At 44.8% G+C, this 14,330-nt stretch overlaps 1 protein-coding gene and 1 long non-coding RNA gene across 2 annotated transcripts in view; one reads left to right on the plus strand and one right to left on the minus strand.

Annotated features, from left to right (window-relative positions):
* Positions 1–14,330, minus strand: part of NALCN (sodium leak channel, non-selective) — a 349,157-nt gene that overhangs the window by 80,443 nt on the left and 254,384 nt on the right. Inside the window, exons 16-17 of the mRNA XM_060191812.1 lie at positions 9,295–9,431; positions 6,598–6,733 (exon numbers count right to left, since the gene is read on the minus strand). Of these exons, the coding sequence (XP_060047795.1) occupies positions 6,598–6,733; positions 9,295–9,431 (273 nt within the window). The remainder of the gene's footprint in view (positions 1–6,597; positions 6,734–9,294; positions 9,432–14,330) is intronic.
* LOC132538656 (uncharacterized) overlaps positions 3,170–14,330 on the plus strand; it is a 13,158-nt gene continuing 1,997 nt past the window's right edge. The window contains exons 1-2 of the long non-coding RNA XR_009550019.1: positions 3,170–3,226; positions 5,803–5,860. This is a non-coding gene — a long non-coding RNA (uncharacterized LOC132538656). The remainder of the gene's footprint in view (positions 3,227–5,802; positions 5,861–14,330) is intronic.

Below are 14,330 nucleotides of genomic sequence, written 5' to 3' on the forward strand. Positions count from 1 at the left end.
GCTCCCCACCTGTAGAGAGGGGTTGCTTCTGAAGTGGTGAAGCACGTCTGCAGGTGTCTAAAAAAAGTATCTCTTGCTTACAGAAATCTGAAAATCATAAAAATGAGATTGTCTAAGATTAGCTAGCTAATTAATTCCCAAATCATTATGAGAATACTGGCTTGTTCAAATCAATTTATTTATTTATTCATTTGCCTCCAGGTGCTGGCACTACAAATCCACCACTCTCGGCAGCCATTTTTTTCCATCCTCCCCCTCCCCTTTATTCAACAGGACAGAGAGAAATTGAAAGAGGAGGGGGAGATAGAGAAGGAGAGAGAAAGATAGACATCTACAGACCTGCTTCGCTGCTTATGAAATGTCCCCTGGCAGGTGGGGGGGGGGCAGGGACTGGAACCATTGTCCTTGCGCAGGTCCTAGTGCTTAGTACGACGTGTGCTTAACCGTGTGCCACTGTCTGTCCCTCAAATCATGTCTCTACATCATGATGTCTACGTACAAAAGCCAGTTGGTTGAACCATGTAAAAAAAAGAAAACAGTCCCGGGAGCCAGGCAGTAGCACCATGGGTTAAGCGCACATGGTGCAAAGCGCAAGGACCAGCCTAAGGATCCCAGTTTGAGCCCCGGCCCCCATCTGTAGGGGGGTCACTTCACAGGTGGTGAAGCAGGTCTGCAGGTGTCTATCTTTCTCTCCCTCTCTCTGTCTTCCCCTCCTCTCTCCATTTCTCTCTGTTCTATCCAACAATAATGACATCAATAACAACAACAGTAATAACTACAACAATAAAACAACAAGGACAACAACAGGAAATAAATAAATTTCAAAAAATTTTTAAAAATCCCCCCAAATATTCAGGAATAAAACAGCTGCTTGACTTGGAAAGTTTGGTCTACACATATAAGAAACAGTTACCTCATTTCTTAAGGCAAGATCCAAATGAACCAATTATTTTCTTCATTATATAATTACAACTTTTTCTTTTTTTTTTTAACTATATTTTATTCGCTAGAACAGAGAAAATTTGAGAGGGAGGGGAAGATAGAGACAAAGATATACTTGCAGCTCTGCTTCACTGCTCTGAAGCTTTGCTCCAGCAGGTGGGGACTGGGGGCTTGAATCTGGGTACTTGTGCATGGTAATACATGTACTTAACCAAGTGTGCCAACACCTGGCTCCCTAATTAAAAAAAATTTCCACTTGGGGGGGTCAGGAGGTGATGCACCCGATTAAGCGCACATAGTGCTATGTGCAGAGATCCCTCCAAGGATCCCAGTTCGAGTCCCCGGATACCCACCTGTAGGAGTGGGACTCTTCACAAGTGGTGAAGCAGGTCTGCAGGTGTCTATCTTTCTCTCCCCTCCTCTCTCAATTTTTCTCTGCCCTATACAATCAAAGTAGAAAAAATGGCCACCAGGAGCAGTGGATTCATAGTGCTGGCACTGAGCCCCAGCAATAACCCTGGAGACAAAAAAAAAAAAAAAGAAGTCAACTTGGGGGAGGGGGGTTGTTCTATAATATATATATATTTTTGCCTCCACGGTTATTGCTGGGGCTTGGTGCCTGCACCATGAATCCACTGCTCCTGGAGGCCATTTTTTCCCTTTTGTTACCCTGGTTGTTTTACCATTGTTGTGGTTTTTACTATTGTTGTTACTAATGTCGTTGTTGTTGGATAGGACAGAAAGAAATGGAGAGAGGAGGGGAAGACAGAGACAGGGAGAGTAAGATAGACACCTGCAGACCTGCTTCACTGCCTGTGAAGCGACTCCCCTGCAGGTGGGGAGCCGGGGGCTCGAACCGGGATCCTTCTGCCAGTCCTTGCGCTTTGCGTCAAGTGTGCTTAACCCACTGTGCCATCGTCCGACCCTCTGTTCTATAATTTTTATAATTAATTTTTGAGAATAATACTAAAGCATGAAAAGAGATCCATGAGATGATTTTTTCTCTAGGTGTCTAGCTAAAAGAACACACACACACACACACACACACACACACACACACACACTAAACACAAACTAGAAGACACTGATGTGTGTTGAACCCAGGATCTGGAAGCATCCCGAGTGTCCAAACCCAAATGAGTGGATAAGGAAGCTATGGGAAAAGATGAGACCTTTTGTGTTACCACATGGATGGAACTGGAAGGGACCCTACCCTCCCACTAAATGAAATAAGCCAGGAGGAAGAAGAACTCCAGATGAGCTCATTCATCAGTGAGACTTCAGAAACAAAGCAGGAGAAAACTGTTACTCATGGCCTATGGACTACGTGAACAGATCCTTGGGTTCAAAGGGGGAGAGGAGACGAGCCGAGAAGGGGTCAGAAGGAGTGTGGGGAGGGGTTCCAGTGGGGAATGGGTTTGGTGGAGGGTGTGCTGTGTGGATACCTGTTTGACGATGGTATTGTTAAACAAATCTTCAATAAAAATAAAGTTTGTGGCAGTGCACCTGGTTAAGCTCGCATAGTACTAAGCGTGCAAAGACCGTGTAAGGATCCAGGTTCGAGTCCCCGGTTCTCCAGCTACATGAGGGACGCTTCACAAGCGGTGAAGCAGGTCTGCAGGTGTCTGTCCACCTCCCCCTCCTCTCTTAATTTCTCTCTGTCCTCTCCAATAAAATGGGGAAAAATGGCCACCAGGAGCAGTGGATTCACAGTGCCTGCATCAAACACCAGTGAAACCCTGGAGGTCTCTACATCACCGTGAAGCCATCAGTCAGTCATTATTTGAGAGCCTCCTTTCCAACTCCAAGATCAGAGGCATTCTACTAGCTCTTCTGATACAAGGCGGTAAACGATTTATTTCTATTTCTCACTGAAGAAACACCACAGAGGCCTCATTTTTCTTCTTCTCTCACTTAGAAAACACTGACAGATTGCTCGGAAGTGGGAAAGTGTTTCTGTGAACCTGTGACCATCAAGCACACAACCACGGTCCAATGCATGTCATTGCAGGGAGAAAGGCTGAGTGCAATTACTATAATGAGTCACTCTACTGAATATGTCTCCCACGGAAAATGCAGTAATTAGAAATAAGCAATTACTTAAAATTACCTAGGTCGGAGGTAGCTCCTCACTTGGCAGGATGTGGAGTTTTTTTCCTGCACCTGTGAGCTGAACATTAATCCACAGTGCATAGGACAGACTTCATGCATGGCACAGTGTTTGTACAAAATAAAAAAAAATTACAGAATTGACGTTCGGCTCGGGAAGAAAGAACGAAGGTGAGTCGTGTAGGTGACAGCCAGATTGAAACAACATATATGAAGATGACACAGGTTATTGAAATGTGTCTTGGGATGTGGATCTTTGTCACCAGGGTGTTTTAGAGGCTGGGCCAAGAGTTCTAAATGAAGTTAACATGATAAATTCTGAACTCTGTAAAAACAGTTGGGATAAAAGGTTACAACTGTTATATGTATAGTGTGTCACATTCTCTCTCTGTCTCTCTCTCTCTTTCTCTTCCTCTCATTTTCATTCTCCCTTTGGGACTCAGGGAAGCCCATTGAGTGTGTGCAGAATCTTTCTATCATTCCACAACTTCCAGGAGCTGGTAAGCACTACACGATAAAGGGCAAAGCATTCCTTGTCTACTACACTTTTCTCCACCACCTTTCACAGTGCATAGTTGGCTCTTGAAATAAATTTACAGAATGACAAAATTCACGGGGCTGGGTGGTGGTGCACCTGGTTAAGCGTACATTTTACAGTGTGCAAAGACCCAGGTTCAAGCCCCCTGTCCCCACCTGCAGGGGAAAGGCTTTACGAGTGTTGACACAGGGCTGCAGGTGTCTCTCTGTCTTTCTCCCTCTCTATCTCCCCCTTCCCTCTCCATTTCTCTCTGTTCCAACAAATAAAGAAGAATAACTATATTCATTTTTTTAAGCTAGAGGAGAGAAGGAGAGAAGGAGAGTAGGAAAGAGAAAGGGAAAGAAAGACTGTGGTCCCCCACTGAATCTTCCTTCAATGCCGTGGGAGTTGAGTTCAAGGAACTAAATTTCTTAGTGCTGCAAGATATCTTTCTTTCCCGTCCTCCCTAAGTTTTTCTATTTGTTTACTGGATAGAGACAGAGAAATCAAGAGGGAAGGATAGACAGACAGACAGATGGACAGATTGCAGCACTGCTTCACCACTCATGATGCTTCCTCCTTGAAGGTGGGGACTCAGAGTTTGTATCAGGATCCTTGCTGACTGTGATGTGTGGGCTTAACTGAGTGTGTTACCACCAGCCCCACCTAAGTTTTTCTTAATGAAGGAGATCCTTGAAACAGCTAACTTGAGTCAGAGGACAGCCTGAAAGGGAGTCTGCTCCACTCCCTTGATATGTCAGCTAATCTTCAAAGCTGGGAACAAGGGCTGGGCATTACTGTATCCGGCTGAATGCACTCAACTGGGTATACGTCACTGCATGGTCCCGTGATCTAAGGAGGAGAAATCAGTGACCTATAATCTCCCACAGACATTGCTACATAATTAGTGATTTTGCAAAAACATAATCAGGCTGGTTGACATCAGCAGAGAGAAAGAGAGAGAGAGAGAGAGAGAGAGAGAGAGAGAGAGTGTGTGTGTGTGTGTGTGTGTGTGAAATTGCAACAGAGACAGGGCCCCATACCCATTTGATTTTACTCTCACGCTACTTTTCTGTTCTGAGAGGGGGTGGATGGGTGGATGATGAGAAGCCTGTTTGTTAAGCCTGGTTTCATATCAGCTGCTGTTGAAGAAGTTTCTGACCCCAGACTTCCTGATAATTTTTATTGGAAATTCTACTGATTGTTACCTTTGCATCTATGTCTGCAAAATATATGCTATTTATCTGCCAGGAACATTCCTTTAACCAATAATACCATGAGTCTTGTTTTGCAAGCTGTATCCCTTGTTACAAGAATACTGCTCCAAGACAAAGTCTGGATATGTCAGAGATTTTTCTTGGCCACATTCGATCACCCCTGACTCTGACGGTAGGCTGCTGCCCTGAGGGTCTGGAAATTTTGATTGGGATAACTGGAAGAAACTCAATATCTTATGGCATCAAAGCAATGTACTTGATCTAATGACATTCAGTTTTAATGGCAGCTTTAGACACTCCTGTCTATACTCTTAAGTTTCCCCCCTTAGAAATATATTCTGGGGGGGTTGGGCAGTAGCACAGTAGGGTAAGTGTATGTGGCATGAAGTGCAAGGACCAGCATAAGGATCTCAGTTCGAGCCCCCAGCTCCCCACTTTCAGGGGAGTCGCTTCACAGGTGGTGAGGCAGGTCTGCAGGTGTCTATCTTTCTCTCCCTCTCTCTGTCTTCCCCTCCTCTCTCCATTTCTTGCTGTCCTATCCAACAACAATGATAGCAATAGCAACAATAACAATAAACACAACAATGATAAAACAACAAGGGCAACAAATGGGAAAATAAATAAATTTAAAAACTGATTTGCTGAAAAAAAAAGAAATATATTCTGATCTTTATCTATGATGTCTAACCACCTATTATTTGTGTCTTAACATTTATTCCTGATGTATGCATCACTTAAAAAATCATCTTTAATCTTGGGCTGGTGAGACAGCATAATGTTTATACAAAAGACTTTCATGCTTGAGGCTCTGAAGTCCCAGGTTCAATCCCCCATACCACCATAAACCAGAGCTGAGCACATCTCTGGTTACTTTCTATATATGTGCCTTTCACACTGTCATTAAAATTAATTAAATATATAAGATTTATTTGAAAAATATTAAAAAACATCTTTAATCTTCTTTGTTATTTTTTGACATAATGCATAATTTTACAAATAAATACTTCTGGAGAACAGGCGGTGGCACATGTTACAATGGACCCAGGTTTGAGTCTCCAGTCCCCACCTGTAGGGGGTAAGTTTCACAAGTGTTGAAACAGGGCCGCATGTGTCTCTCTGTCTCTCTCCCTGTCGCCCCTTTCCTCTCAAGACTGTCTCTATCCAATAAATAAATAAGGATAATAAAAAAAATTAAAAAGCAACAACAAATAAATACTCCTGGAACCTTGGGATGGGTGGGCACATACTTGGTACTATCTCAGCTCTAGTGTCTTGTGTGTGTTCCCACCTGAGTTCTTCTGACCAACTGTATGGTGACTGGCTGTGGGTATTCTCTCTCCACCAGGAGACGTGTCTGATCTTAGGGCCCTGGCAACCGGCTAAGGTTTTCTACCCAATGCAAAGTCCCCACACACCACCTTTCTTATCTGGTCTGGCAGGTGCATACCATATGCCATTCCTGGTACCACACTAGCATGAACTATGTATTAATCAGTCCTTGACAATAAGCATACTCTCCAACAGGAAAACATTGGAAGTCAAGGCTCCTCCTTCAGCAAGGAAGCAAGTGTACACAGGGGGGAGGAGAACTCTTGATCTCTCTGGCTGCTTAGAGCCAGGCTCTGAGGCTGACTTGGGGACATGTAGCTTGAAGTTCAGTGATCAGCAAATACTAGGTTTAATGGCTTCTACAAATGCAACAATTCCCTTCCTCATCCTTCTGAGATGTTCTATTTTGGGACCCCGCCCCCCCGGCATAGATTTTTGCTGAGATTGACACATTCCTGGGGGCTGTGTGAGAACGAGCCTTACTTTTTGGTCGATGTATTTGTTGTCTTCGATGGCTGACCTCTTGGTGTGATCGCAGGAGGAGGTAGAGGGGAGGCTTCGTAAGAGGCAGCAGGTGTCTTGCTGCTGGCGGTCAATGAACTGCTTTATGAAGCTCTCCCTTTGCAAGTGAAGCACAGAGACCCGGGGCGTGAGAGGGGAGACAGCAAAACCACGAAGGTGTTTTGCAACACTTTTTGTCCCTGGGCTAAGAAAACTAGTGACAAAAGCTCACAGAAAACAGGGTGTGTCTTACTAGGAGTGATAACAGACTCCAGCAACATTCCTGAGTCCAGTGTCACTCCTGTTTAAAACATAGTCAAGGGAGTCCGGTGGTAGTGCAACGGGTTAAGCACACATGGCACAAAGCACAAGGACCAGTATAAGGATCCTGGATCGAGCCCTCAGCTCCCCACCTGCAGGGAAGTCACTTCGCAGGCGGTGAAGCAGGTCTGTAGGTGTCTGCCTTTCTCTCCCCCTCTCTGTCTTCCCCTCCTCTCTCCATTTCTCTCTGTCCTGTCTAACAACAATGACATTAATAGCAGCAATAACTACAACAACAATGAAAAATAAGGGCAACAAAAGGGAAAATAAATAATTATCAAAAAAGTTTTTAAAAAACATAGTCAAGTTCCTCAGACAACTTTCAAGAAATAATAATAATTGATGACATTTATAAAAATCCCATGGTGGTATGGATCGGCCTGGTAATGCCCATGTTCAGCAGAGAAGCATTACAGAAGCCAGAATTCCTACCTTATGCACCCTAAAAAGACTTCTGGTCCATACCCCCCAGAAAAATTGGTCCAAACCCCAATTGTATCGGGACCCAAAGAGTGAAGAGGAAGGTAGGAAGGACACTCAGAAGTAGTAACAGGTATAGGTGTGACGTAGAAAGGAAGAGAATTAAGACCATACGAAAAAAAAATGAGGGAAAATATAGCTAGAGAGATAGATAGTTATAGAAATAACAGTCAACTAGTATTGCACCCGTTATCCTGTAAATTTGTAAATCAATATTAAATGACTGATAAAATTTTAAAAAACATGGTGCTGATAAGATACCTTTTCTTTTCTTTTCTTTTTCTTTTTTCTAACAACTTAATTTTTTTCTCTCTCTCTTCCAGGGTTACCACTGGGGCTGGGTGCCTGTACTATGAATCCTCTGCTCTTTTGTTGCCTTTGTTGTTGTTAGACAGGACAGAGAGAAATGGAGAGAGGAGGGAAAGACAGAGAGGGGGAGAGAAAGACAGACACCTGCAGACCTGCTTCACCGCCTGTGAAGTGACTCCCCTGCAGGTGGAGAGCCGGGGGCTCGAACCGGGATCCTTACGCTTTGTGCCATGTGCGCTTAACCCGCTGCTCTACCACCTGGCCCCACACTTTTTTTTGGTCTGTTTGACATTTTCTTTTCTTTTTTTAAAAATTTCTTATTGGGGGATTAATGTTTTACAATTGACAGTAAATACAATAGCTTGTACATGCCTAACACCTCTCAGGTTGGTGTTTTCTTTTTTAAAATGTTAGTAGTGACTTAATATCCATTTACAAAATTACATGTCAACAGGGGTAAACTCCACACCATTCCAACCACCATTGTTCTGAGTCCCCAGTCCCTCCACTGCAAGCCATTGCAATTCTCCCAAGGCTGCAGACACGGCTTGGCCATCATCTCCACAACTGTCTGTCTATATTTATACATAATTGCCTTCTTTTTCTTCCAGGTCCATTCCCCTCTTCTCCTCCAAGCCATTCAGGACTCTGCTAATACAACCAGATGTCCCTCCCTTTTTCCTCTCCTCTCTGTGGGTCCCGATGGAGCTGGAGTTCAGAGCCCTCTTATTTTCTTCCTCCTACTGCTTCTCCCCCTCTGGGAGTATAGATCAAAGTTGTTTTTGGGGTGCAGAAGATAGGAGTTCTTGCTTCTGTAATTGCTTCTTCACTGGACATGGGTGTTGGCAGGTTGATCCACACCCCTAGCCTGTTTCTATCTTTTCCTAGTGGGGTAGGGTTCTGGAAAGGGAAGGTTCCAGGACATGTTGGTTCTCAACTGCTCAGAGAAGTCAGGATGGAATCATATAAGATAACATTTCCATTCTCTGAAGAATTAATTTCTTTATCTGAGCTTCCATACATCAAAAGAATTCTCAAGGGTTCATTTTATTTTATTTTTAAATATTTATCATTAAATAGAGAGAAATTGAGAGGGGAGAGATAGAGAGAGAGAGAGACAGAGAGACATCTGCTGCCCTGCTTCACCACTTTTCAACCTTTCCCCCTGCAGATGAGGACCAGGGGCTTTAACCTGGGCCCTTGTGCACTGCAATGTGTGTGCTTAACCAGGTGCACCACCGCCTGGTCCCGATTGACTATTATTTCTATAACGATATATTTATCTCTCCCAATATATATTTGTCTATTTTTTTTTCCCCTACGGCCCTGCCTTCTCTTCCTTTGTAAGTACACCTCTTACTACTTCTGAATGTCTTCTATCGTTCCTCTTCTCTCTCCGGATCCTGATGGAATTGAGGTTCAGAACTCTCTGCTCATCTCCCCCTAACATTTATCCCCCTCTGGGAGTGTGGCTCAAAATTCTTTATGAGATGCTTGCGTTAGATTTAAGCTGAGCCTTCTACCACATATTTGAGATGCACAGTGACAGAACTATACATCAGTCAATACCTGATTTTAGGGACTGTAAAATCAGAAGGCAGCTTGGAGATTTTCACCATTTGTGGCCTGTTTGGGAATTTTTCGAAGATTCGAAGGCGCAGAGGGAGCTTCTCTTTGGTGTCTGCGTTTGCTTCGCTTTGTTTTAACTAAAGGAGAAGAAAAGTTAGGAGGTGGTTAACACTCAGGAAACTGGATCCAGAGAACCACAGGATGTTCCATCAATAAACAAGAGGTGGCAGTAGAGGCCAACGGAGTGTGCTCCACCACCAGCTATAGATTTCAGGACCTAAGACTTGGAGAGAGGAGAGAAAACTCGAACTCAGCCAACCAATCAAACAAAAATAAACCTGAGAAAACAATACACTAGACAAGTATGCTGCTTTATCCCCCAGTGGGAGCCCTTTCTATACCATGGCTTTTACTGATTTGCTGTGAGATGGTCTAAGCACTAAGAATTGTTCTAGAAATCTATATGCGGAAATTGGAGATCTAAGGAATAAAAAGATAGGGGGCTGTGCGGTGGGTGGTACACCTGGTTAAACCCACATAGTAGGAAGCACTAGGGTCCAGGCAAGGATCTGGGTTCGAGTCCTCTGCTTCCCACTTGCAGAGGGGCGGCTTCATTAAGTGGTGAAGCAGGTCTGTAGGTGTCTCTCTTTCTCTCTCCCTATCTCCCCTTCTTCTCTCAAATTCTCTCTGTCCTACCCAATAAAATGGAAAAAAAATGGCCTCCAGGAGCGGTGGGAATCCTAGTGCTGGCACTGAGCCCGCTGATAATCCCGGAGGAAAACAAACAAGCAAACAACAACAAAGATACATAAGAAGCTTGAGGTGTCCTATCTGGAAGGGGGTGAGGGACGTCAGAAAAGCTGGTCTCTCTCTCTCCTTAGCCAACAACAACAAAAAAATCAAAATGGAAACAGCACATTTGATACAAAAAGCAGTTTTTTTCAATTGAGTTGGAGAGTTGTTTGAGAATTGTTAACTTGTTATACCTTTGTCTTTGCAAGAGAGGACACACACACACACACACACACGGTTCACCCTCCATTCCTCCCTTCTTTTCTCCCTCCCTCTCTCTCTCTCTCTCTCCCATTGTGTTATGAGGAAAGTGATGGTTTCTGATAGTTGTTCCATGGAAATACTTTATCTCCTTCCCACAGGTGTCTGACCACCACCACTACCACCACCTCTAGCCCTCCACCACCACCCTGGACCATGCCCCTAGTCCTCTCTCATCCCCCTCCTGTCCCATTTCCCAGGTACTTGGGGAGACGCTCCAACTCATCCAAGTCCCTGTTCTCTCCACATTTCTTACAGGTGCGATCCTCTGGTATCTTTCCTTCTTCTGGCTTATTTCACTTAATGTGATTCCTTCATGTGCCAGTCAGGATGTGGCAAAGGCTATTTCACCCTTTCTTACAGCTGAGCAGTATTCCACTGTGCATCCAATCAAAACTGTCCCTCCCTCCCTCCCTCCTTCCTTCTTCTCTCTTCTTGCCCTCTCCCTCCTCCTATTTCCCTTTTCCCAATTCTGTTCTCTCTTCCCCCCTCCCCACTCCCTTGTATCCTCCTCCTTTTCTTCCTCTATCTTAATTTTTTATTTTCAGACACCAGGGTTATTACTGGGACTTGGTGCCTTTACATCTCCTGGTAGCCATTACTGTCTTCCATTTCTTCCCTTTTCCCTTTCCCTTTCTTAAGTAAGTCCTGAATTTATGGAAAGATTAGCATGCAAAACCAAACCAAACCAAAACAAAACAAACAACGAAGAAGCTTCATTAACAGGGAGACAGACTCAACCCTCCTCGTCTCCCACCCCCATGGACGTGTCCAAACCAGCCAGAGAGGACACAGCACCCAGGTCAGGGACATGTCACTGCTGATTGGACATGTCTGCTGAGCGCCTGCCCCTGAGCTCAGAGTGGAGTGACAGGCCTGCCTAGCTGGGCCCCCAAGCTCCGTTCTCCTGAGGCTGTGCAAATGCTTCTTACATCTCTGCGTGGTGTCAGCAGCATTTTGCCTTTACCACCTGTGGGTCTTGTTTAATTTTGCTGCAGTGCTAAGCGTTCTGGCCTAGGTGCTAATCAGCCTGCCTCCCCCTCCTCAGTGGGTTGGGGAGCTCTGTAGCTGCCTGACTTGGTGGTGGAGATGATGGCAGTGAGGAAGCCTTAGTTCCCAAAGGCCCCAGTCAAAAGCAGCCACCATCTGCAGGAGATGTGGGAAATTAATAACACAATTCCCTGGACCAACAAAGTGATCCTTCCCTTACCCCTTCCTCCCTCCTTTTCCCCTCCCTCCCTCTCTCTCTCCATCTCTCCATCTCTCCCTCCCTTCCTTCTTTCCTTCCTTCTTCTCTCCCTTCCTTTCCTCCTTTATCTCCTCAGCCCCGCTCATCTCTGGGGTATGGTGGTTCCAGAGACTGAACCTGTTTTTTTGTGGTGCCTGGTACATGAGAGTCTGTTATATGAGCCACTGTGCTATCTCTCTGACCTTGGCCAAGAGATTTGTGGGGCAAGAGACTCACTTCTGAAAGTTTCTCAAATAGTAGGAAACTATTTAACAATGGCAAGTAGCACACACAGAGAAATGCACTCAGAGGGTGGGGGGTAGATAGCATAATGGTTATGCAAAGAGTCTCTTATGCTTGAAGCTCCAGAGTCCCGGGTTCAGTGCTCTGCACCACCATAAGCCAGAGCTAAGCAGTACTTTGTTAAAAAGAGAGAGAGGGACTGGGTAGTGGCACACCTGGTTGAGCTCACATGTTCCAGTGTGCAAGGCCTGGGGTTCGAGCCCCCGGTCCTCACCTGCAGGGGGAAAGCTTTGCGAGTGGTGAAGCAGGGCTGCAGGTGTCTCTCTGTATCTCTCCCTATCACTCCCTTCTCTCTAGATTTCTGGCTGTCTCTATCCAATAAATAAAATAAAGATAATAAAAAATTAGAGAGAGAGAAATACACTCAGATGTTCATGTCTGATCAGAGCAGAAAGAGAGAGAAGGTAACCATATGGGGGTCAAAGACAGGCTGATGGAATAGAACAGAATCTGGGCATTTCATTTATAGATTTGGGGAACTCATTTACAAATGTGTCATTTCACTGTACATAAGCCAAATTCATAGGCCAGATTCTGAGCTAAGTTCTGGGGGTGTAAAAATGAATATATCACAGACAGGTATATCCACTGTCGTTAGACAATGACACAGTCACAATAGGAAATAAAGGCTACTTTCCCTGAGATATAACAAAGTTCTGGAAGTACCAGTGCACTGTTGGGCTAGTGATGAGAGAGAGATGACCCAGGAACCAAGCTCATGGCGGCAAGGCAATTCAAATCTTTATTCATCCAAGTGCCCCAGAGTTGGGCGGTAGCATACCTGTTTAAGCCACGTGGTGCAAATCGCAATGGCCGGCATCTGCCTCCTGGTCTGAATGCCCGTCCCTTCCCCAGGTAGGGACACGGAAGAGACAAGACAGAAACAGAAGTGGCTCGACAATACCATACATGGTTAGGAAAGGGGTGGAGAAAGGCAAAGGGGGCCGGGAATGGTATGGACCTCCCCAGCAACTGTTGCTAGGGGTTCAACTGGTAGGATTAGCAATACCCTGTGGGGAATTAGGAAGGAGACCTTTAGTCATTTGTAAGACAAAGCAGAAGATTGATATGAAGATAATAAAAGGAATGCAGGGTGGAGCAGGCTTAATGTTTTAAGGAATGCTGGCTCCTGGAGGCAGAGTGTTCTGTGAGGCAGGGAAGTTTTATATGGTGGGCAACCTTTTGAGGTTCCTGTGTACCTCCCTTTTGCTCAACCTCTCTGTAGAGAGAGAGACTAACAGGATGGACTCACCTCTCGGGTCAAGCCCTGCCAGGCTCCCCCACATCCACACAACCTCCCTATAGTGCACAAGTGATGGGAGAAGTGGAAAAACCAAACAATATAAGAAAAAAAAAACACAATTATTTTCAGAAGCTTCTTGGGTAGCAGAGTGGCTGCCTAACATGACTCTGGGTTTCCAGGAGCTATAGGCCTGGGCGTGAGGACTGGAGGAGAATTCAGTGCCTTCAGGGAGACATGTGGGCAGATGATCATGAATATTACCATGTTAGTTTTGAAATGAAGAATTATGATGAAAATGAAAATCAGGACATACTGTCATACAAAAATTAAACACTAAGGGACCAGGTGGTGGTGCCCACATTTCACATTCCAGTGCACAAGGACCCACGCTCGAGCCCCCAGTCCCCACCTGCATGGGAAAAGCTTTGGGAGAGGTGAAGCAGTGCCACAGGTGTCTCTATTTCCCCCTTCTTCTCAATTTCTGGCTGTCTCTATCCAATAAATAAGGATTTTTTTAAAAATTAAATATTATGGGGCTGTGTGGTGGCACACCTGATTGAGTGCACATGTTATAAAGCACAGTGATCCAAGTTCAAAACCCTGGTCCCCACCTACAGGGGGAAAGCTTTGTGGGTGGTGAAGCAGGGCTGCAGGTATCTCTTTCTCTCCCTCTCTATCATCCCCTTCCTTTTCAAATTCTGATGATCTCTATCCAATAAATTAATAAATAAATAAAAATAATTAAAACAAACAAAGGAACCATTTCCTAAGATCCTCACAGCCTGAGCATTCTCTGTCTTTAGCAGGACTCCTTCCCCCCACTTCTCCTTCTCTTCCTCCTCCTTCTCCTCCTTGTCCCCCTTCTTCTCCTCCTCTTTATACTACTCCTTCTCCTCCTCCTCCTTTTTCTCCTCCTTCTCCTCTTCCTTCTTCTTCTTTTAATGATTTTTAATTTTTGGCCCATGAGTTGTTTCTTATAGTAGTTTTCACCTGATCAGGCAGGACTTCCTAAAAGTCTCACAGGATACTGGACTGAACCATGCAAAATAAGTCTTTGTGGGTCAAAGCAATACAAAAGTGGTAATTTCTCCTGGCTTCTATTGTCTGGGATTCCAACGACTGCTAGAACAAATTATTAGAAGATCAGTAGCTTTGAGCCATGGGGAATTCAATATCTTTGTGTTTTGACGGAGGTGACGGCAGGGCTGT

Source organism: Erinaceus europaeus, chromosome 5, assembly GCF_950295315.1.
Source record: "Erinaceus europaeus chromosome 5, mEriEur2.1, whole genome shotgun sequence".
NCBI lineage: Eukaryota > Metazoa > Chordata > Mammalia > Eulipotyphla > Erinaceidae > Erinaceus > Erinaceus europaeus.